Raw genomic sequence first — 22,335 nt, 5'->3', positions numbered from 1 at the left:
GCCTCCTGATACGCATTCTGTCAGGGCCCTTCCATCACTTCCTGGCGTGACAGGGCAGCCGGGTGTCTGAACATTGGTTCTGGCAGCGGCTCACACCCTTCAGCCTTGGTGCAGGAGAAGGACAGCCACCCTCTTTTTCATTCTGACGTGCTCCTCGTCTACATGCTTGGCCAACAAGAACCCTCAGAGCCGCTCTGTGCTGAGAAGAGCTCTACCAGTTGAATTTGGCCAGTGGAGATGATGGAGGACTCCACTGGGTTCTTGTTTCATCTTTTTTTAAAAAATGTGCCCGAAATGTCTAGCACAACGTTCGGATTGGTGCTTTTAGGCCTCCTTCCCATTTTCTTCTTCTTCTAAGCTCACGTCCTGTTCCTCCCTAGCCCCTCCGTGTTAACAACGGCTGCCAGAGACCCTGGGTCGTGGAGTCAGACCCTTGGTGTCCGGGGATGAGGACTCAAGTCTCTGGACGTGCTGTCGAGTCAGACTTAAGTCCTACCAGGGAGTTGACTCGAACTCAGCTCAGATTTTTTCCCCCTCCTCTCAATGATTTAGACTCCACTTACAACTTTGGAATCCACCCACCTCTTCCCTTTTTTTATTCCTGGAGAAAAGACCTTGTTTTTCATAGGGACTCAGACTTGGGGCCTCGGACCCAAAGACTCGCCAATATCCCTGATGGTGTCTATTTATGCCGTCCTTGTCCTCTCTCTGTTTTCATTGTTTTCTTTTAGGGCTGGGTGTTCTTGGCTGGTCCACTGTAACAAATCCTTTGGACACTCTGCAGAGAGACGGGTCTTTTAAAGGTGCTCAGAGGTTCCAAACCTTCTCTGCCGTCCCCATTCTGTTGGAGTGACTTAGGGGGCTTCCCTTGTTTTTCTCATCTAGTGGCATCTGTGGAAGACGGCCGTTGGCATCGAGCCACCACATGCTGCGGATTGTGGGGGGCAGCAACGCTCTGCCGGGCACCTGGCCTTGGCACGTCAACTTCCAAACCTCCACGTGGAACGGCCCTGCAAACGCCTGCGGAGGAACCTTGATCAGCCCTCGCTGGGTCGTCAGCGCGGCCCATTGCTTTCCGGACAAAGAGTAACCCAAAGGCGTTGCCTGGGGAGGGGCGAAGGAGGGGAGGGCTCCGGGTCTGGAATGAGGCAGCCCGGGAGGGGAGGGTGGGCTCCAAGGGACGCAGCATTTAGTCAGAGCAGGGGTGCCCCAAGGGAGGGCCCGGGGGGGGCTCCAGAGCCCGTGCTCCGAACGGCCGTGGGCCTCCTCTGATGCCCCAACCATCCAGGTCGAAGGTGGGGCTCTGTGCCCACTCTAAGCGCCATCGCCCACCCACTTTCCTGACTGGTGCTAGAGTGGCCCCTGACTAGAGGGCGGGAGCCCAAAAGAATTGCCACCAGACCCTGTAAGCTTGCCCCTTCCCCACCTCCCACGATCATCCCACTGAAAAATGTAGACAATCACCATGCCTGAGATGGTGGCACATGTCAGGAAACTTCCTCTGGGCTGAAAAGCCACCGTCCTTGACCATCCCAAGTTTCCATCGTGGCACAAATCCACCTGATCATGTGAAAGAGATGGGAGATGCAAACACCTCCTTTCCACCCTTATTTGAAGGGCTGTGTCTCCCCAGATGAGCCTTCTAGGTATTTAAGACCCTCATGGGGACGCCCTCTTCTTGGTCCCATGGCCAGCGCGGGCACCATGGCTGAGGGGGGACACGAGGGACGGGGGCTTTCTCTGTGGCTTCTCCCAGGTGGTGGAAGGCTCTCCCTCGGGAGATCAGATCAGGGCCCTCCCTTTTATCAGCGGAAGACCCTCCTTTTCAGGCAGGCTTTTAACCATCATAATAACCGAGTCCCCGAGTGCTGGGTTTTTTTTTGTTGTTGTTAAGATAATTTTTAATGTTTTACCAGTTTTTAGCTATTCATTTGTATTTGAATCCATTTTATATGGATTGCTGCGTTTTTTTAAAACTTCTGTTCTTTTCATACTGTGAATTACCTTGGGTCCCTTTATCAGGAGAGAGGAAGCCTATAAAGAAGGGAAAGAAAGAAATCTTTTCCTACCTAAAGTCCTACCTGCCACTGCCAATTTTCCCGACTAATCAGAGAAGCAAGGAAACCGTCAAAGAAAAGGGGGCTCCAGACCCAACCCTGCATCGGGCGGTGTGTCCACACCGCGTGGTGGTTCCTTCCCCCGCTGTCCTGCCAGAGCCTCCGCTTCGGGGGCCCTCCTGAGCCCATCTGGCCCTCTTGAGCTGGTCTGTGCCCAGTTTCTGAAAAGTTGCCTCTGTTTCTGGCTTCCAGGCAAATCCCGTGGATTAAGGTGGTGGTTGGTAACATCAAGCTCTCCGACCCTGGTCCCGACGCCCAGCATCGCCGGATCAAGAGGCTGATCATCCATGAGATGTACCAGAATAACCTTGATAAGGTGGATGGCGGGGTGCCCAACGACGTGGCCTTGATTGAGATGGACGAGCCTGTCTTCTGCACTGACTACGTCCAGCCCGCCTGCCTGCCCGACGACAGTGTGGACGTCTCTGCGCTGACCTACTGCTACGTCAGCGGCTGGGGGACCATGGATGTGCCAAGTGAGAACAACCAAAAGCAAGAACTTCAGTGGGATCCTTTTGGAAAAGCGCCCCACCCTGCAGGGTTGAATGGTGCCCAAAACATGCATTGCAGAAAGCTAGTCGTTAGGAAAAAAAGGGGGGGAACCCTGTAAAAGTGATGGGTCTAACCTAAAAAGCCCTTAATGGCCTGGACCCAAGCGATATCACGGGCCATTTCATGAGCTGCCTCTGGTGTTAAGATCACCAGGAGAAGAAGCCTTCCTCTCTTTCACAGGCACACGTGGCCTTATCGGACTCTGCTCCCAGACTCTGGAACTCCCTCCCACCGGAGGCCAGTCTGGCCCCATCTTGGCTCTCCTTCCGCAAACAGGCAAAGACCTTATAGTTCCAGTAGAGAGGAACAGAATGGATTCACTTAGCTGCACAGCAAAAGAGGTTCACACAGCCTGGAGTTAGGGTTGATTTAGCAAGTCCCTAAAAACATACGCACAGGCTCATCACCCTACAACATTGGAACCAGCTTAAATGGTTGCTCAGACACGGCTTTTAAAGTAAAAGAAAGAAGTCCTGGAAAGAACTCATGGGAACAGCTTGCAAAGGGCAGCCTTGAAGTTGGATTCAGAAAGCTGCAATAGTAGTTAGTACGAAGAGTCACCCTTTCCAGAGTGGCTGTGCAGCCGCCCAGCCTTCAAATAGGGGGCATCTTTGTCAGGCTTCGGAGAGAAGGCTGTCCTCTGTTCAAGAAAGGACATCTGGCCACCTCACTCTTTGGCTAAATGTCTTGATGTCTCTTTCCCTTAATCTTTAGGGGCAGAGGGGTGAAAAACTGAATGGTTCTCCTTGTCTTCTGTCTGCAGCTCAAAAACAGCCGGACATCCAGCAAGAGGTGAGAGTGGACATGATTCCCAGGAAGATATGTGGCAGCCCTTCCGCCTGGAACAAGCGCATCTTGGATGAAAACCTTTGCGCTGGAAGAATGGGAGAAGAGATCGGTATCTGCCAGGTAGGGGGGGAACAAAAGGTCAAAGTAGGGTGAGGAGCTGACGCCCCCCCCCCTCAGAAGCTCCAACCTGTGTCTGGTGCAGGGCAGGTTCCTCCAGGAAAGGGTTTCCTCTAAATCCAGAATTTCATAAATTCAGGGCTGAGGAAGGCTCCCCTGCTTGGCTGTCAACTCTTGAGTCCCCCCCCCATCCTTCTTGGCTTGGGATGGGCAGCCCTTGAAGAAAGGCGCCATTGCGCTCCGGTCACCTCCAAGACCCAAGTTCTGTCCCCATCCGTTTTTAAAAGGGACAAAATCCCGGATGAGGCCTGGGAACTGAAGCCACTGGTCTCGGTGCCTCAGCCTTTGAGGAGGACCACCCTGAACCATTTGGGGCCAGGATCCTTTCCCCTAGGTTCCTGCGGGCCTCGTCACACAGACAAGGGTCGGCCGGCATCTCCAGGTGTGGCCTTTGTGGTACCAATGCCACTGCCGTGGAGCAGCGTCCGCTTCCCAAGGGAGGCAAAAGAGCCTCCCACTTTGCGTCACTTCAGATGGTCGGTGACGGCTCTTCTGTCCCTCCAGGCTTTTGACGATGTGCCGTTGCAACCCCGGTGAAATATTAGTTCGGCCTCAAGGGTCGAGATGAAGGAAGAGCAGGGCCGTGAGCCATATTCCCTCTCGCTTCCTGCCAGCGCTGGGCAGGGCCCCACCCCGTGCAGGCGGGCTTCCAGCAGCAACCAGAAAAATAAAGAGGGCTGCAACACTGGCTGCCGGTGCATGGCACCAATGCAGTGCTGCACCGCTGCACACCTGCGCAGCTTAGTTGGCTCGGAGTACAAGATTTGACTAAAAAAAAAAAGGCAGGAGAAGTCTGAGCTGCTGTTGCTGCTTGGACGGCTCAGGCCCTTTGCCCTTCAAGGATTCCACCTGCGGAGCTGATTTGTCTGGGTTTTATTGGACACCCGACCCAGCTTGGATTTTTTTATCTGACTTTGAATTCAAAAGGCCACGCGGCCTTCCCAGTTCTACAAGCATCTTCTCTCTTGGTGCTCTAGGTCTTTCAGAGTGGAGATTGTGGCATTGTGTTGTTGTTATCATTGCTCACGTTGTGGGTTATATAAGTGAGAATAAGAAAAGACTCATTCTGCGAAATTCTTTTTGCAAAGTTTGTCAAGAGGTATCTTGGCGAGCCCAGAGCCCCACCAGAAGGGCTGTGCCATGTTCCTTAGCACCCTCTGAGGTTGATGTTAACACTACTCTCAAGTCGCACCATCGGGCATGAGGCTTGCACCATCCTCTCCTGGTTTTGTGTTATGCTCTCATGATTTTGTGTGTGTTGTGTTGTCCTAAGCGTCTACCAGGTGGTGGGTGGCGGGTGCAGTTTTTAAGTTTCACATCCTTGCTTCCCGCGGTGACTCATTATCATCTGACCACTGAAGGATGACTCACGGCATCCTCCATGTCCGTGGGCGACCCAGTTTTGACAAGCACGGTGCTCCTCATGCCTTCCTCTTTTCCCTCTCCTCCCCGCAGGGCGACAGCGGTGGGCCTCTTATGTGTCGGGAGGAACGGTCCGAGCGCTACTGGGTGGTTGGCATCTCCAGCTGGACCACCGTTCTCTGCGGCAACCCGCAATTCCCAGGGGTCTTCACCTCCACACAGTACCACATGGACTGGATCAGGAGGCACGCCAAGGACAACTTTCTCATGCCCGGCCGCCCACCCTTGTTGGCACTCTTTCCGACTCCAACCATTCCAAACACCACTCCAAAGCCCCATATTAACACGCAGTCCCAACAGAGCTGGAACTCGGCACCTCCGAAGCCTCCCCCGATACTGCGGCCAACTAGCCGGCCGAGGCCTCCTATCCTGTACTTGCCCAGGCCAGTTCCCACACAGAGGACCACGGGGTGGCCGCAGCGTCCAGTGACGAGGCCACCCGCGAGATGGAGCTCCACGACTGCCTCCTGGCTGAGGCCCACCACGAGATGGGCTTCCACGTATCGTCCATGGAGGACCACTTACCTTCCCTGGACCACAGCCGCCACCTGGCCGCCCAGCAGAAGACCCCTCACCTGGTTTGGGCTGACTCGCCCGACGAGGGCCACCCAGAGGTGGACTCCCTCAGCGCTTGGTTACTCCTCCTCTTACAACTGGAGGCGGCCTCCGCCCAACCCCGGGGCCCCACCGGAGAAGCAGTAAAAAGGGTGGGTGCATTAAAAACATCACCCAAAGGGACAAGGAAGGGGTCGAGGTCCACTGGCAGAGGAGGGTGCCCAAGCCAGCTCTCAGTGGTCAGATGCGTGGCCTGCACTCAGGGGCACCATCACTTCCCACAGATGAGATGCCAGTCCTCCCACCTTGACCCTCCTCCTCCTCCTCCTTCCTCTTGGTCCCCTGGGAATATGTTGGGATGAGGAATCCGAGAAAGCTGCCGGCATTTTGCTTCACATCTATATTTCCCCCCCCCCTTGTTCATTTCTCAGCAAGAGACTACCTTCAATTCTTTAAAGTTTGTCTCAAAACTCAAGTAAAAACCAACCTTTAAAATGGGTAAGGGTTCACTCTTTGGATTAAAATAAAGCCAAGTCAGCCAGTGGTTCAGATTTCTGCCAGAACCCCACCAAGAAGAGAGAGGGTTGCCTTTGGTCTTTAAAAGAGATTCTTTGTTTTCCAAACCAATGGCGAAAATAACAAGAAAATAAAGCAATGAATGAGCTGATAAGCAGTTGAATCTCTCTGTGTTGTTTTCTTCCTTTTTTTCAAATGCAGACTGATTCTCCCTCCAGGGAATGCATCACAATAATCCTTAAAAGGCTAGGGATGGTTAAAGAAGAAAGTAAAAAAGCAGGATTGTGGTTGAATTTTGTTTATTACTTAAGCTTTTTTTTACCTTGCCTTTCTCCTTAAAATGAACCCAAGACAGCTTAGATCATTAAAAAAAAAGAATATTAAAGCTACTGTGTTTCCTCGAAAATAAGAGAGGGTCTTGTATTAATTTTTGCTCCAAAAAACACATTAGGGCTTATTTTCAGGGGAAGTTTTTTTTTCATGTACAACCATCTACATTGATTCAGATACAGTCATGTCACCTTCTTCTGGTTGCTGGAAGGTGGGGTTTCACTGAACTGGGCCTTATTTTGGGGGGTAGGGCTTATATTACGAGCATCCGGAAAAATCATACTAGGACTTTCAGGTTAGGTCTTATTTTTGGGGAAATGGTATATTAAAGCTAACAGTGAGTATACAAATATTTTTAAAAAGATCAAATCAATACCATGTGGGGGGGGGGAGCATCACCACAACACATTTTAAAGTAATCCATATAAAAACCCTGATTAGGCAACCAGTCAAGGAAAGCATTCGTGAAGAGAAAGGATGGCTTAACTTTAATTGTGAAAATGAACAAATCGATATTGTTAAAAGTTTCAACAACTTGATTCAGTCATTGATCAAATCAGGGACTGCATCCAAGAAAAAAAACTCAGACTGGTATCTTGTTGGTTGGTTGGTTGGTTGGTTGGTTGGTTGGTTGGTTGGTTGGTTGGTTGGTTGGTTGGTTGGTTGGTTGGTTGGTTGGTTGGTTGGTTGGTTGGTTGGTTGGTTGGTTGGTTGGTTGGTTGGTTGGTTGGTTGGTTGGTTGGTTGGTTGGTTGGTTGGTTGGATTTGATTTGATTTGATTTGATTTGATTTGATTTGATTTGATTTGATTTGATTTGATTTGATTTGATTTGATTTGATTTGATTTGATTTGTACCCCGCCCATCTGGTCTATAAGACCACTCTAGGTGTATCCTTCTGCTAGTCCCAACTAAAGGAAAGCCATTAACTCAGTGGATTTGTGTAAGTGCAGGCTTACCATTCAGTAGTTTATTAAGTGGCTTGAGTCTTACTTGGAACCACTAACAGAATAACTGAGGCTCAGAAGGACAGCTTTAAAGGGAACTATAAAAGATCCTGCAGTTACCTGTAAACCAAGGTGAAGATCATCTGCCATATAGCATTCTCACAGGTAGTGAAGAGAATTGGCAGGATGAGCCCCACTTAATTTGAAATATGGCGTTGGAGGAATGCCTACAGATGCCATGGACCGTCACAAAGATAAGTAAGTGGTCCTCCATGGATGATACATGGATCAAGCCCAGGTCCTCTGTAGAAGGAAAACGGACTCAACTACTGCTATTGACCATCTGTGGACCAATACCATGCTTAAAATCATCATCATCATCTTCATCACCATTATCATCACCACAACACATTTTAAAGCAATCCGTATAAAAACCCTGCTCAGCCAGCCCGTCACTCAAGGAAAGCATTCGTGAAGAGAAAGGATGGCTTTGCCCTCCAAGCCTACCAAAGTTTCCTGCCTGTGAGATCACACAATACATTGTACGCAACTGCAGGAATGCATCCGGAGGCCTGAAATCCATGCACAACATTTCAGAAGGCGTTGAGTGGCCAAGGGGCCAGCTGACCCACAGGAAGAGGACGCTAGCCACCCTTGAGCTCGCAGCGAAGAATGGGGATGAGGCTTTGTATGCCAAAGGGCTCAGATCCCCTCTGATTCGGGTGCGGTGTACAACGCAGAGGGCCTGCGGAAATCACGTTGGCCCCTTTGGGTCTGTCTTGCATTTTGCAGCATGCAGATGAGGACAGAAGGCGTGGGCAAGGGAGAGCCACCCTTTGCCCGTTGGGACTTCTTGCTCTTCCCGGTTTATAAAAGTAACCTGAGGGAGGCTGGCCAGGTGGGGAGGAGGAGGGGTGAATACTTTCCCATACTGTATGTGAGAAATGCTCACACCCTTGTTCCTTAAATGCTGTGACCAGACAACTACGAATGCAAGCAGCTCTCCTTTATTAAAAAGCGCTTTTGCAAAAGTGGATGTCCTAACTGGGTAGGCGCACCTATCAATACGGTTAGCTCGGTAGTTATCCCTTATTCCCGGCCGCAGGGTCCCTCCCTTGTTTCCCCATTGGTCAGGTACTCCAAGGTTTACAGCCTATCTGGGGCACCTAAACTGATCCTGTGAAGCCCCAGCCCTGTTTGCATCTCCCATTCCCCATATTAACTGGACTCCAGACTCTTATTTATTTCTAGCCTTATTTGGTATATGTTCCCTTTTCCTAACCTCCCTGCAGTCGTTCTAACTGACCCATTAAGTTCCTTCCTTCTTACCTAGGCCTACTCACCCAATGTTCTTGTCAGTACAATAGGGCACCTCCCTTATTTGTACTTTCCTCTTATAATTTCAAAAGTCTTCCCTAAATTCCTTATGTCGGCTAAATAATCAACAAAGAGTATGTACACTGATGGATTTACCATGACCATTTACTCAGTCATCCTGTCCTTGCAGGGACTTGCAAAAGCAGCCTTTACCTTCCTCCTTTTCTCTCCCAGTGTAGGGCAGGATCCCAGCAGGCTTAAATGAGGCCGTAGCAAGATTGTTCCCGAAAAAGCCCTCCTTGGATCCTATGGTATGAGACAATTACTGGCCAGTCTCTAATATTCCGTTTTTGGGTGAGGAGAGTATGCAGTGGCTTCTCAACGTTGGGGTTTCCTGGATGAGAAGGATTATATAGAACCATTCCAGTCTGGCTTCAGGCCTGGTTATGGGATGGAGACTGCTTTGGTCCCTTTTACAGATGACCTCCACTAGGAAGTGGACAGGGGAAGTATGTCCCTGTTGGTTCTGCTGGACCTCAGCTTTGGATACCACTCACTGGGCTATCCTTCTGGCCTTGGAGGCACAGATGCCTGACAAAGGCTGGAAAAGTAGCCCTTGCGAGGGACCCAAAGAGGTGTGGGTAGGTATGGCCAAGGGGTCAGGGGTCCATGGAGTGAATCCACCCATTCCCAAAAGCAGTCCCAAACCACGAGGTAACGTGCCATCTGCTCACATCCTCAGTTGCCCACCAAAGAACCATCCAGCTGAAAATACTTTGCATCACGACAGGGATATTCTGCAAGAGTACTCTGCACCCGGGGAAATCCACATCTTTCCCAGGTAATCTGTAATGAAGCTCCGAAAAAAAGGGAACCCCAGGATGATGGCGGATGATGTAACTGGCCCTTCTCCTCAGAATGGTCTGGGGCTTTAACCCCACGAGCCCTGGTTGCACTACACTGAAGCTGTCATCTCACCCAAGCGTGCTATGTCTTCTGCTTTACACACAGAGACACACTCATTTGCTCACTTGCTCAGCAAGGCCAGGTGTGTGTGATGTCAGACAGCCCAGGGGGTGACTGGACAGAACCTGGATACGTGCGTTTTATGATGTCATGAATTCCAAGAGAGCCCCAGTGGTGGAAGCAGCCTCTGGAGCAGCCAGGAGGATGAGATGGCTTCTCCTCCTCCTCCTCGTTCTGGTTTCTGCCTCTTTCAGGCCCACGCAAGCCCGGGGAAACGTCTGCGAGTAAGTGGCCACGGCCATCCTCACTACCGTCTACTTGGGGAGGTGGACTGAGGGGTGCAGGAGGCAGAAGGGACGACCCTCTGCAGCTCCAGCCCATTCCCAGGGTGCTGGGGGTTGGTGACCCCCTAAGGTGGAAAGAGGACGTCTGGGGTGAGAAGAAGTCAATCATGATGGGTGTTGTCGTAACCACACACACACACACACACACACACACACACACACACACACACACACACATTTTTCCCCCATGGACCACATGACATAAAAGCAAATGTGAACCAGTCTGGACTCCCCCCACCCCCACCTCCAATCTGTAATTTTTCCCCTCTGCTCCTGGGGCTTCCACTTGTTTGGCGAAGTGAATCCATTTCAGGTGGTTGATCACTTGAACCAACACAGAAAAGTGTATGCAGGGGTTCTGGTTGTTGACATAATGGTGTGATGGCGGGTGAGGGGCAACGTTAAAACATCAGGAAGGCTAGATCTTTGCAAATAATTACTTTTTTTTAAAAAGCCTCATGACAGGGGTGTTGCTCTAGAGCACTTAGTCACTGAGAGAGAGAGAGAGAGAGAGAAGGAAATTGTCACTTGGTCCTTGTTTACAGCTTGTTAAGGGAGTGTTTTGTAGCCATGCCTCCTCCAAGTTGCAATCAAGTCTGTCAATTTCCTCCTTTCTTCTCATGTGGCTGGATAACTAGACTTTAATGAACGAAAACCAATTTCCCAGGTATGACTAGAGAGCAGACCCAATCATTTTTTTTCTCTGTGTAGTGACACCCTAAGGAAGTGGCCTCTGTGCTTCCCGTTCAGGTGCAAGTGCATCTCTGCTACCCTGGCCATCCTTTAGAATCTTGGGAGTTGGAGTTTGGTGAAGATATGGGCATATGCATTTTAGGATGCCATGGAGTCTAAGAAAGCAGAATTCTCTGCTGCGCTTAAAGGAATCAAGCCACGACTCTCCAGCAGATACGCTAGAATAGATTGCTCAGGGGTTTAATTTAGCTGTGGGGCCAGAGGTTGGAAGTTTTATTCCCCCTCCCCCGGGGCCTCCTTGAAAGAGGCTGGACTGGATGATTTACAAGTTCTAAGATGATGATGATGATGATCCTTTATGAACTACTGGATTGCTCAGTGCTTTAAATCTCTGGCTGCAGAGCCAGAGGTTGGGAGTTTGATTCCCCACGTGGCTGGACCGGATGATCTCTAGGGTCCCCTTCCAACCCTGCAGTTCTAAGATTATTCAAACAGACCCACGTTGCTACAGCAGATGCCTTTACAAGCTTTCTTCCACATTCTTCCGGATCCTTGGAGACTGTGCCTGGTAAAATAACCTTAACCTTAGGATGGCAGAGCAGGAAGGGACGCTGGAGATCATCCAATCCAGCCCCTGCCCAGGAAGCCCAGTGGGGGAATCGAACTCCCAAACTCCATCTCCCTAACCGGAGACCTTTTGGGCCACAGGAGGATCACAATGTGATCGAGGGTCCCCTTTGTCTTTTCTCGGGAGGCCTACTGTACAGCCTGAGGACCGCATGCACGGTCTCTGTGGTGTGTCTTTTTTTGCAGTAGGATCTGCGGCAGACGACCGCTGGCAATCAGCGATGGCACCGGCCTGCGGATTCTGGGCGGCACCAACGCTCTACCGGGGATGTGGCCCTGGGTGGTCAGCTTCCAGTTCCTGACCCGAGATGGGTACCGGCATTTCTGCGCAGGCTCGTTGATCAACTCCCGCTGGGTCGTTTCCTCCGCTCACTGCTTCTACATCCAAAAGTGAGCAAAACCGCCTCCGCTGTGGGGCCTCCTTGCAAAAAGGAACAGGCGGTCCGGCGGCGCTGGATCCGGGCCCTTGGGTGCTGGGGAGGGGAAGGAGTAAAAGTGGATCTCCTTGGAGAAGGAGCCACGTGAAGACCCTGGCTGCTCCTCCATTCTCAACAGGGCCGGTGCCGCTGAGGCATTTCTGTCCTGTTTCAAAAGAGCGGCTCTTGTCCTCCCCGACGACCGACGATGTCAATATCGCTCCAGGATTTCAACAGGAGAACCTTTCCCGGGGTTCCCGTGTCAATTGGTTCTCTTAGGCTCCCTCCTCGCTCCTTCTTTGGAGGTTATCTCCTCTTCTTTCCAGCCTTTCCATTTTATGTGAAAGTTACCCGTTGTTATTCTCTGCCATAAAATTGCCTATGACTCACGATAACCCTACGAATGAACCATCTTCCAAGGGTCCCGTCCTCAACTGCCAGCTCAGCTCCTGCAGACCCAAGCCTGCGGGTTCCTTTAGGGTGTCCGTCCGTCTTGTATTTATCCTTCCTCTTTTCCTGTGGCCTTCCGTCTCTCCCAGCGTTCGTGTCTTTCCCACAGAATCCTGCCTTCTCAAGAGGTGCCCAAAGTAGGAAAGCCTCAGATTCAACATGCTTATCTCCAGAGATAGTTCAGGCTTGACTTGGTCTAGGATCCATTTGTTCCATCCTTCAGGCAGTCCAGTGGATCAGCAAAGCTTTCCTTCAGCACAGCAAATGATTTTTCTCCCCCTCTTGGCTTTCTTTCTGTACTGTCCAGCTTTTACACTCGTACATGGTGATCCGGAAGACGAGAGTGATCTTGGTCTTCATCTCCAAGGACACATCCTGACCCTTGAGGATATTTTTCTAGTTCCTTTATGGCCGCCCTTTTGAGTCTCCACTTTCTTCTAATTTCTTGGCTGCCGTCTCTCTTTGGACGGAGGATTGAACCAAGATCTACCAGGTCTCTCTTTCAATTTCTTCACAGCCAATGCGAAAGTTGTGTAGTCCTTCTGGAGTCATGCTTTTTGTCTTCTTTACCTTCAGATGCAATCCTGCTTTGACAGTTCCTTCTTTCACTTCCAAGTCCTTGCTTGCTTTCTGCCAGTAAAATGGTGTTATCTTCAGATCTTAAATTACGGATGTGTTTTTCCCCCCACCAGTTTCCACTCTTCCTTCCTGTGAATCTAGTCTGGCTGCCCCCCCCCCCCCCGAGATCTTCTGCCTACCAGACTGAACAGATAAGGGGATGAAATGCACCCTTGTTTGACGCCTTCGCCTATAAGAAGCTATTCTCTCTCCCCAAATCCTTGTCCACAATAAAGGTGATGCATCAGGACAATCAAGTGGTAAAGCAGGTCTTTCAGAACAAAGGCGACCAGACAGCCTTGTGAAGGTGCTTCAGCAGTTTGGTCCAGCCAGCCCATGGTTGCCAACCGAAAGGCAGGGACTCGGGGGGGGGATTCTTTTCTAGCCCTCCGTGAAGATGGGATGGGATGGGAAAGCAGGTGCATCAGGGGCTTTCCTCCCTCAGCGGCCATACCCCTCTTCCTTCTTGGGGAAGAGGGGCTTGCACCCAAGCCAGCAAAGCTGGGGAACTGGAACATTTCTTTCTCCTTACTCACAAGAAAGGCGGAGAATGTAGTGGTGCTTGTGACCCAGAAATTACACTTGTGAGAATGCATTTTCTTTGAAATAGTCTAGTTTCATGGATTACCTGCTGTTTTAAGAATCTGAAGCCCCAGATGGTTTATACGCATCTCTATTAGCCATCTGTCAATCCGTCTGCACTTGCTGAGCGTGTGCCCTTTGCTTGATAAAGCTGAAGGATGGTGGAGACCTTTTATGCAGACTCCTGAGACTTGGGTGTTGGGAAGGTTGTTTTTCTTTTCTTCTCTGGAGGTGGAGAGTCCCACAGAGCTGCAAAATTCCTCATTGAGATGCCTTGTTTCACCCTGGGGGGTGGGTGAGAAAGTATTCGCTCATGCTCAGCGCCTCTCTCTTATCCATTGGCCTCAGTTCCCAGGACTTGCGTGTTTTATGGCCAGTGCTGTGAGCCACACGGTTTATCTCAAGGGTAAGGCTGCCCCCCCCGCCCGTTCCCTCCCCTCCATGAGGCTGTGGGGGCAGAACGGTCCCAATAACCACCTCCTCTCTCCGATTCATCCTTGCAGGTACCTCAAAGTGGAGTATTGGAGGGTCCAGATTGGGGCCACCGAGCGCTCCAAGCCGGGCCCCGACGCCCAGACGCGCTCCATCAAACGGCTGGTGGACCACGAGCACTTCAGCCGGCGACTGAACCTCAACGACATCACCTTGATCGAGCTGGACAAGCCGGTCATCTGCAACGACTACGTCCAGCCCGCCTGCCTGCCGGAACAACACCTGCCGATGGACACCCTCACCCACTGCTATGTCTGCGGCTGGGGCGTCACAAAGATCACACGTGAGAGAGAGAGAGCAAGAGAGAGAGCCGGAGGGCATTTCCCCCCCCACCCGCTCACCCCACAGGTTCCCCCGCTCCAACAGAACAGCCCTTCCTTCACCCTCCAAACACGCCAGCACCCCGGCTGGATTGCATTTAAATCAAACTGATTTGAAGCACAAGGTCAATTTTTTAAAAAAACAGATTTTTTGGATGGTTTAATTTTTTTTTTAAAAAAAATTGATTTTTAAAATAGAAATTGTGATTGACATCAAGATTTAAATGGTTAAAGAAACCAAAAACAAATCATTGATATTGATCTACCCTGCTAGCACTCCCTAGGGAAGTGGCTAGGAATTTCACCGGGGGGAGGGGCAGAACCATGTGCCAGAACTGCAGGCAGTTAACAATTTTGCAAAAGAGTTTTTGCAAGACGCAACCTTCATTTAGCCCAGGGCACCATGTTTCAGCAAGTGAAGTCTAGCGGTCAGGGGATGTCTCAGGACCGCTCTGTTCTGGATTGGTCAGACTTCCTTTCCGGTCCTGCTTCCGGTTCTGGGGGCCAGAGTTTCAGAAGGATGCCAACAAACTGGCCTGTGTCCAGAGGAGGAAAGCTCGGCTTAGTGTTAAAAGATCTGGACGCCAGGCCCAGAGGAAGAGTTGACGATGCTGAAGATGCTTATTCTGGAAGGAGGAGAACTGAGAGATGATAGGAGAGCCATTTCCAAATATCTGAAGAGCTGCCATACAGGGCAAACTTATTTCCATCTGCTTCAGAGAGCAGGACCTGAATGAACGGACAGAATCCTGCTGGCACATACAGTTCGCTTAATGTTCTGTAGCCCCTTGTGGCTAGTGGGCAAGATGCCAGGATGCATCTGAGTCATGCAGTCAGTTCTGTGATCCTCGGTTGAGGCCCATGAGGCCCTGGGACACAAAGGTTAAAGTGCAGTCCTGCAGTCAAGTTTCTGCTTATGATCTGAGTTCGATCCCAACAGGTTTAGGGAGCCGGCTCAAGGTTGACTCAGCCTTCCAGCCTTCCAAGGTTGATAAATTGAGTACCCAGTTTGCTGGGGGGAGGGGCGGAGTGTAGTTTCTTAATTAGGTTATAAACCACCAAGACAATGCTTTAGCACTTGGGGGGAGGGCCTGGATTTTAAAAAGTCAAAACAACAACAATAACAACTCCAGCACCTTGTCAGTTAGATCGAAACAGCCACAGCAAATGAAAATAATAGAATCACAGGATCATGGAATAATGGAGTCAGAAGGGGCCTTAAAGGCCATCAAGTCCAACCCCCTGCTCATGGCAGGAATTCAAACCAAAGAGGATCCGACAGGTAGTTGTCCAGTTTTCCCTTGAAGGCCTCCAGCGTTGGAGCGCTCCCTACCACCTCCCCTTGAGGTCACGGATTCTGTTGTTGTACTGCTCTAACAATTAAGAAGTTTTTCGTGATATTCAGCCAAAATCTGGCTTCCTGTAACTTGAGCCTGTTATTGCATGTCCTGCACTCTGGGATGATCGAGAACAGATCCTGCCCCCCCCCCTCTGTAGGACAGCCTTCCAAATATTTGAAAAGTGCTCTCCTACCACCCCTCTGCCTTCTTTTCTCAAAGCTAAACACACCCAATTCTTTCAGCCTTTCCTCCCAAGGCTTGGTTTCCAGCCCCCGGATCCTCCTGGTCGCCCTCCCTCTGAAATTGCTCCAGTTTGTTGGCATCCTTCTTGAAGTGGGGATGTCCAGAAAATTAAGCAACCTTTATGTAATCACCATTAGGATTCTGACCAACGGGTCCAAATTAAAGGAGCGCAGATTTTTTACGAAAAGGTCGGGGAGAATTTCCTGGTGGTGGTGAGAGCGACCTCGCCGGGCCATGGCCTGCCTTCACTGCCCGTTTTTAAGAAGAGGTGAAGTGACCCTGTGTCGGGGTTGTTTTAGGAGCACGTTTCCTGACTGGGGGGAGAGGTTTCAAGTGGGGCAGTCCCCCTTGGAGCGCCGGGAGGATCCAGGGATGGGCATCTGGGTCACGAGACTCACTGTCAAGTCAGACTGAAGTTGCACCGGTGACTTGACTCCCACTTCACCTCGGGTTCAATGACTTGGACTCAACTCATTACTTCGGAACCCACCCACCCCTTTCGTCTTTTTTTCTGGGGGGGGGGATTTGTTTCTAATAGGCCCTCGGACGTGGGGCCTGGGATTCAGGACCTGGTACCGAAGATTTGGTCTTGGAGTTCAGACCCAAAGTCTTCCCAAGGTTCCCGGTGTGATCTCGTGTACTTCCCCCGTTTCATCCTCCGCCGGCGTGACGCCTATGAGAGCGGCCCCGAGTTCCTTCCCCTCCTGACGAATCCCCTTTCAGCCAAGCCCACCTCCTCCCGGCGGGTCTAGGGCAGAGGAGGGTCAAATCCAAAACACACCTTTTCGCCCCTGGGATCCCTTGAGGGCTGCCCCAGCTCTGAAAAGGTCCAAATATTATGAAATTCAAAACCAAAGGTTGCTGGGAAGCTGCTCTCCGATTCATTACAGTGGGCTTGGGGTTTTGAAGGAAGGTTGGAGTGGCCGAGTTCCTGCCCCAGGGGTTATGGCAAAGCCACACATTCTTGGAGGGGGAGAGGAAAGGACGACAAGTCTGTCTGTTGTGTGGTTGCAGAAATTAGTTTGGAGAGGTGGGATTCCAGGTCCAGAAAAAGTGGCCCTCCGGGGGGGGGGGCATCCAGGTCCCAGTGACCCACGCCTGGTTTAGGGGAGCAAGGCTCCTGCTAAGTGCCTGTTGGCCACGTGCCACGGGGGCTGTCGTGTCTAGAGCTTCTTAGTGCTGGCAGGGAGACCCCGGTCAACCTTTCCTTCTCCCCAGGGCGCCCGGTGTACGCGGACATCCTGCAAGAGGCCAAGGTGCATCTCATCTCGAACGACGTCTGCAACAGCACCAGATATTACCCGGGGAGCGTCAGAACCGACCACATATGTGCCCTGGCTGACGAAGCCAAAATGGACCGCTGCGAGGTAGGTGGGCCCAGAGACGGCTTCCCCCGGGTCTGGTCTTCTCTCTTCCCCGTGGACTCGGCTGATCCTGTTCCTTGCTGAGGCTCACAGGGCAAGAGAGAGAGAGAGAGAGAGAGAGAGGAAGAAGCCCCCCCCCCGAGGCAAGCTATGGCCATTTCCCGGGTCCTGAGAAGAGCCCCAAAGCCTTTATTGTCCAAGGATTGGTTGCCACAAGGGTCAGGCAGCAGCCTCTCGGGAGGGCAGCCATCGGCTGGAGAGCCAGGACACCTTCCCGGTTGGGTTTCCCAAACAAGAGATGCCCAGAGGGGTGAACGGTCTCTGGCAGGGGAGAGGATCCACGGCGATCCTAATGGGCAGCCATTGGTGGCTGGGCTTCTTGGGTGGGAAGCAGCCGTCACAGGTGCGTTCCGGCACAGATATTTGGCCCTGCCCAAAACTGGTGCCTTTGAAACATGAGGGGTTGCCGAATTTCCTTGCCTCGATGGACTCCAGCGGCCAGAAGCTGTGGCCCGTGTCACCAAAGCTTGGGGATTCTGAGAAGGCCAGCAACACCTGGAGACTGATGGTTGGGAGGGTTGTTGTTGCCGGTTCACACCATCCTCCAGTGTTTCTAAACCTTCGGCAAGGCCTTCGGTAGACTTTCAAACTGACCTTAATTCCCCCCCACCCCCGATCGAACAGGATCTCCTCTAATTCAGGATTAGAGAATGCATAAATGTTTGGCTAGACTCAACACGTATCCAGGGGAAGTGCTCTGGCCCCCTCTGTCTCTGGTTTCATTGCCCTGGATGCACAGAAGGAGACAAGTCCGGACAAGGAAAAGTCCACTCTCTCTCCTGGGGGGGGGAGTCCTCCGTATGAATTGGATCCCATGCATTGGGGTGCTTTGGCTCTCCTCTCCGGTTGGTGGGCTTCTAACTAAGACATCTGTTTGACCACCATGCTAGATAAATGCTGGGTCAAAGATCCCACTTCAAGGCTCCTTTTACATTTTGGAAGTGACATCCCCCTAGGAGCTGACGAGGGCTGACTCCTGCCCGCCGGAAGGCCCCTCGGCCATTAGATCTCAAATAACTTTCTATATATTCTTTGTCTTAATCTAGGTGAACTGATATATTTTTAAAAGACCAAACCAACCTGCTGAGAGTATAATAAAATAACTGGTGTGAAGGTGATGGGGAGGGTCAGTGGCCTCTCTGGGGTTGGGGGCCACCTCCGGGTGGAGAAGCGCCCCCACCTCACCCGGCTTTTCACTCCCCCTTTCCCTTCCTTTTCTCTTTTCCTCCCCCTTCCAGGGTGACGGGGGCGGCCCCCTTATGTGCCGACTCGAACGGTCCGAGCGCTACTGGGTGATCGGGATCACCAGCTGGGGCCGAGGCTGCACCTTGGGGAAATGGCCGGGGGTCTTCACCTCCACGCACTATTTCTACCACTGGATCGTCAAGACCCTCAGGGACCCTCCCCAGTCTGCACTTGTCCCGCCGTTCATTCCCACCCCCCCGCCCCCGCCCCCGACCACCACCAAGTTCAAACCCTTCTGGGTCGTCTACCACAACGAGTTTGGGGGCCGTTTCACCTATCTCGTGACGGCACCGCCCCCCAACGTGACGAGGGACCCCACCGCCTGGGTGACGTTCACCAGGTACCGCTCGACCCGGCGGAGCACGTGGGCGCCAACTGGGACCTTCACCTGGACCACGAGGAAGATAAAGAAGAGACGTCCGCACGTCCCAGGGACCATCTCGGGAGACGTCCCGGAGGGCGCTTGGTTCACCCGCCCAACCCAAAAGACCACCCGGAAGGCCAACACCTGGAGGCCCAAGTGGTTGATTGAGCACTATCAGCACGCCAAGACGTGGCCGAGTTACTGGCCCACCCCTCAGCCCTGACCAAGGCCACGGGTCCCTGCCTCGGTCCCTGCCTCGATCCAGGCCGAGTGCCCGAGGCTGAGCCCCACACCTCCGGCAGTCTCTAGGTACAACCCCCCCCCCAGCCCTAGCCACCTCTCCCGCCCGCCCACCCGCCACCGGTTGGTCCCTTGCTTCTGCGAGGTTCCTTCCGTGTCTATTTTGGAAACTGACAACCCAAAAAATCAGGCACCACGTCCGTCAACCGGTCCCCGGTCTCCGGCTGCAAATCCCAACGAGGGGGATTGTTGGGTATTTGGGGAACAGAATGACGGGGACCTCACTGCAGATGGGGGTCACCTCCTCAGGCCTCCTCCGACCCCTAACGCTCGCCTCCACTCAGGCTGATGACAGCCAGACCCCCAGCACTGTTCACGCCCAAGGAACCCCATCCCTGTCCAGTTCTTGGCAAGAAGGCGAGGAGGCTCCAACCTTCTGGGTCCTTCGGCGCTGGTTTTATCTGAACCACCAAGAAGCCGACTAGGAGAGAACCTGTGGGGTTGGCGGACCTGAAACTGAACTCCCCCCCCCCACACACACACACCTGAGGAACAGGGAAGTGTTTGCAAAGCGTGGGCAGAGTTCCCCAAGCCTCATGACACCCCCTCGATGAACAGCCCTTGTGCTGCCAGTGGGTATCCTGGCCGGCTGTTTCTCCCCCCACCCAAATGGGATCTCCCTGTGACGGGATATATTCAAAATAAAAGTGGTGCCTTCTGTTGAAGCTGTCCTCGTGATTCAAACTCTGTGTGAAAGCAGCTTAAAGACGTGGGAAGGGCAACACCTTTTTAAAAAAATCACCTCATTGGGTTAACCGATCTCCAAACAGAATCAAAGCCTCTGGATCCTTGAGGTTGCTTTTGGGGTGGGGTGTTTTCGTTTCGGTTTTGCGACTCTCCAGAGGGATGAGGGCTGCCTCCAGGACTTTCCAGAGCCACTGTTTGTCTCTGCTGGGAAGAGCCTCTGGTTGGCTTGCTTCCCTTCCTTCCAAGGGGTGAAGGTTCGCTCTAGGGCGCTTCTCACGGTCTGAATCTGAGCTGGGGAACCTCCTGTCCCGAGCATTCAACTGCTCCCCCTGAGAACCGCTGCCCATCCTGCTGTGGTCTTGGCGAGTGGCCGTGCCTAGAGAGGGTCAGACGATTGCCAGCCGAAACTGAGCCTTCTTGGCCGTGGCCCCATCTTTGTAGAAGGGGCTCTCCTTGGAGATCTGCCAGGCCCCCTCCCTTGACGATGTTTAAAAGGATGCTCAAAACAGAGCTTTTGAAGGAAGCGTTCCGAGACACCTTTCTCCGAGGGTTATAGCCGGATCTGCTTTTTTGCTCTCTCATGACGGCCATTGTGAGTGCTTTGGAACATTTCTTCGGTTTTCCTTTTCCAGTTTGACAGTTTATTCTGTTCTTGGGGTGCAAGGGATGGCAGGGGTCACCAATGTTGTTAACCACCCGGAGTGCTGCGTGTCACTGAGTTGGGTGGTATACAAATGTATGAAAGAAATAAATGCATTTATCAACACAACTGCTCGCTCGCTCTGCCGCCACTCCCTGATTCTTTGTTAGGTGCAGTGGATGGCGTGAGGAACTAAATATTTCACTTACGTACGTGGAAAGCACTTGTTAGGGTTTCTGTATATCAGTTCCAAGGTGACATCCCAGAAGATACCACACACAGAAACCGGCCACCGCCACAAGAAAAGATCCAGGAAAGAAACTCTGCCGGAGAAATCGGGTTCTTGAAGCGTCACTAAGGTGAAATTGGGGTGCAGGTTTACTCTTCATTTGAGATTCTTTCAGCTGGACAAGACAGGGAAAGGACTGGACATGGAAACTCTCGCACGCCCGGTGCAGCGATGGGGCTTTATGCCTGAATCCTTCCTAGAGACAGGTGCTGGTGCCACATGGGTGTGTGTGTGTGTCCCATGATAGAACTCACTCCCCAGCATTTCAGAAGGTGCAGGCAGACATCGGGGGATGGAGGAGAAACGTCAGAAGGCTATTTATTACCTTCCTGTTCACTTTTTTGCCAAACATCAGAGCTGAATTCCGGAGGTGCTGAAACGCAGCCGAGACATCTTTAAAGTAATGACAATGAACCAGGGGCCGCCACCACATTCCGGCATTGTAAAATGCCAGGCGGGGGGGAGGGCGCACAGTCCGGATCTCCCCATGAAGTGTTCTGAAATCCTGGAGCGCTACTGATGGAGGCTGCCGCACGGGGGTTCCTCCTGTGCTGGTTTCCCGTGGCTCTGTGGCCTAAATTCGGAAGGGTCGCCTTTTAACACACACACCCCACATTGCCTGGTGGGCCGTTGCCGTAGGCTTACCTCCAGCAGCCCTGCAGAGTCGGACCCTCCCCACAGGGCTCCGCTGTCAAAGGAAAAGGCTGTAAGGCCAGAGTGGGAAATATCCTCATACAGGTCTTAGTGTGCTGCCTGGCATCAGTAATGGATTGGACGAAAACTGAAGCTGGATCCAGATAAGAGGGAGATCCTGCTGCTGGTGGGATCATCTGACCGGGTAATGCAGGGTCTCCTGACCTTGGGTCCCCAGAGGTTCTTGGACTACAACTCCCATAAATCCTGGCCAGCACAGCGGGAGATGAAGGCTTCTGGGAGTGGTAGCACAAGAGCATCTGGGGACCCCAGGTTGGGAGACTCTGGGTTAAAGGGACACTGACCGGACCTCAATGAGGTTACACTCCTTGCGGATGATCTCAGATCTGTCACTCATGGAGGCACAAATACCCAGTGTGGTCCAGAGTGCCTTTTATCAGCTTTGGTTGATTGCCCAGCACTGCCCCTAACAGGATAGGAAATGCCTAACCACCCTGGTTCATGGGGTGACAATCTCTAAAATAGACTGCTGTAATGCTCTCTGTGTAGGGCTGCCCTTGACGTTGGTATGGAAACTTTTAGCAGGTCCAATATGCGGCTGCCAGACTGATTATAGGTAGCAGCAGATACGGGCATGTGTTCCCTGTATTGGCACACCTTCGCTGGCTCCCTGTTAGTTTCTGTGCCCAATTCAAGGTGCTGGTCGTGACCCATCAAGGACCTTGAAAATGGGCTGAACGTCACTCCCGCAAAACAGTCGCCCCTCTCACCCACTCCTCACCATCCAAATCTGACTGGTCCAAATTGAGCCGATCTTGCTCGCAGTCCGAGGCCAGACGCTCGAAAAGAACGCTTCAGCAATTCCACATGCATTCCGGGATGAGGCAACCACATACAAACCCTGGGATTTTGAGAAGGGA

General features: G+C 52.1%; 2 protein-coding genes across 2 annotated transcripts; both read left to right on the top strand.

Annotated features, from left to right (window-relative positions):
• Positions 1 to 2,195: 2,195 nt before the first annotated feature.
• Positions 2,196 to 6,729, top strand: LOC110070568 (acrosin). The gene is made up of 3 exons (XM_020778250.3): positions 2,196 to 2,593; positions 3,433 to 3,578; positions 5,091 to 6,729. The coding sequence occupies exons 1-3, from the start codon at positions 2,410 to 2,412 to the stop codon at positions 5,757 to 5,759; spliced, it is 999 nt and encodes a 332-aa protein (XP_020633909.3). The 5' UTR covers positions 2,196 to 2,409; the 3' UTR covers positions 5,760 to 6,729.
• A 2,639-nt stretch (positions 6,730 to 9,368) lies between these two features.
• LOC110070571 (acrosin) lies at positions 9,369 to 19,799 on the top strand. The gene is made up of 6 exons (XM_078376815.1): positions 9,369 to 9,562; positions 9,942 to 9,971; positions 11,538 to 11,741; positions 13,921 to 14,315; positions 17,031 to 17,179; positions 18,475 to 19,799. The coding sequence occupies exons 1-6, from the start codon at positions 9,369 to 9,371 to the stop codon at positions 19,066 to 19,068; spliced, it is 1,566 nt and encodes a 521-aa protein (XP_078232941.1). The 3' UTR covers positions 19,069 to 19,799.
• Positions 19,800 to 22,335: the final 2,536 nt, after the last annotated feature.

The sequence above is a fragment of the Pogona vitticeps genome, chromosome 5 (genome assembly GCF_051106095.1).
Source record: "Pogona vitticeps strain Pit_001003342236 chromosome 5, PviZW2.1, whole genome shotgun sequence".
Taxonomy (NCBI): Eukaryota; Metazoa; Chordata; class Lepidosauria; order Squamata; family Agamidae; genus Pogona; species Pogona vitticeps.
This window is presented reverse-complemented; position numbering and strand designations above follow the sequence as displayed.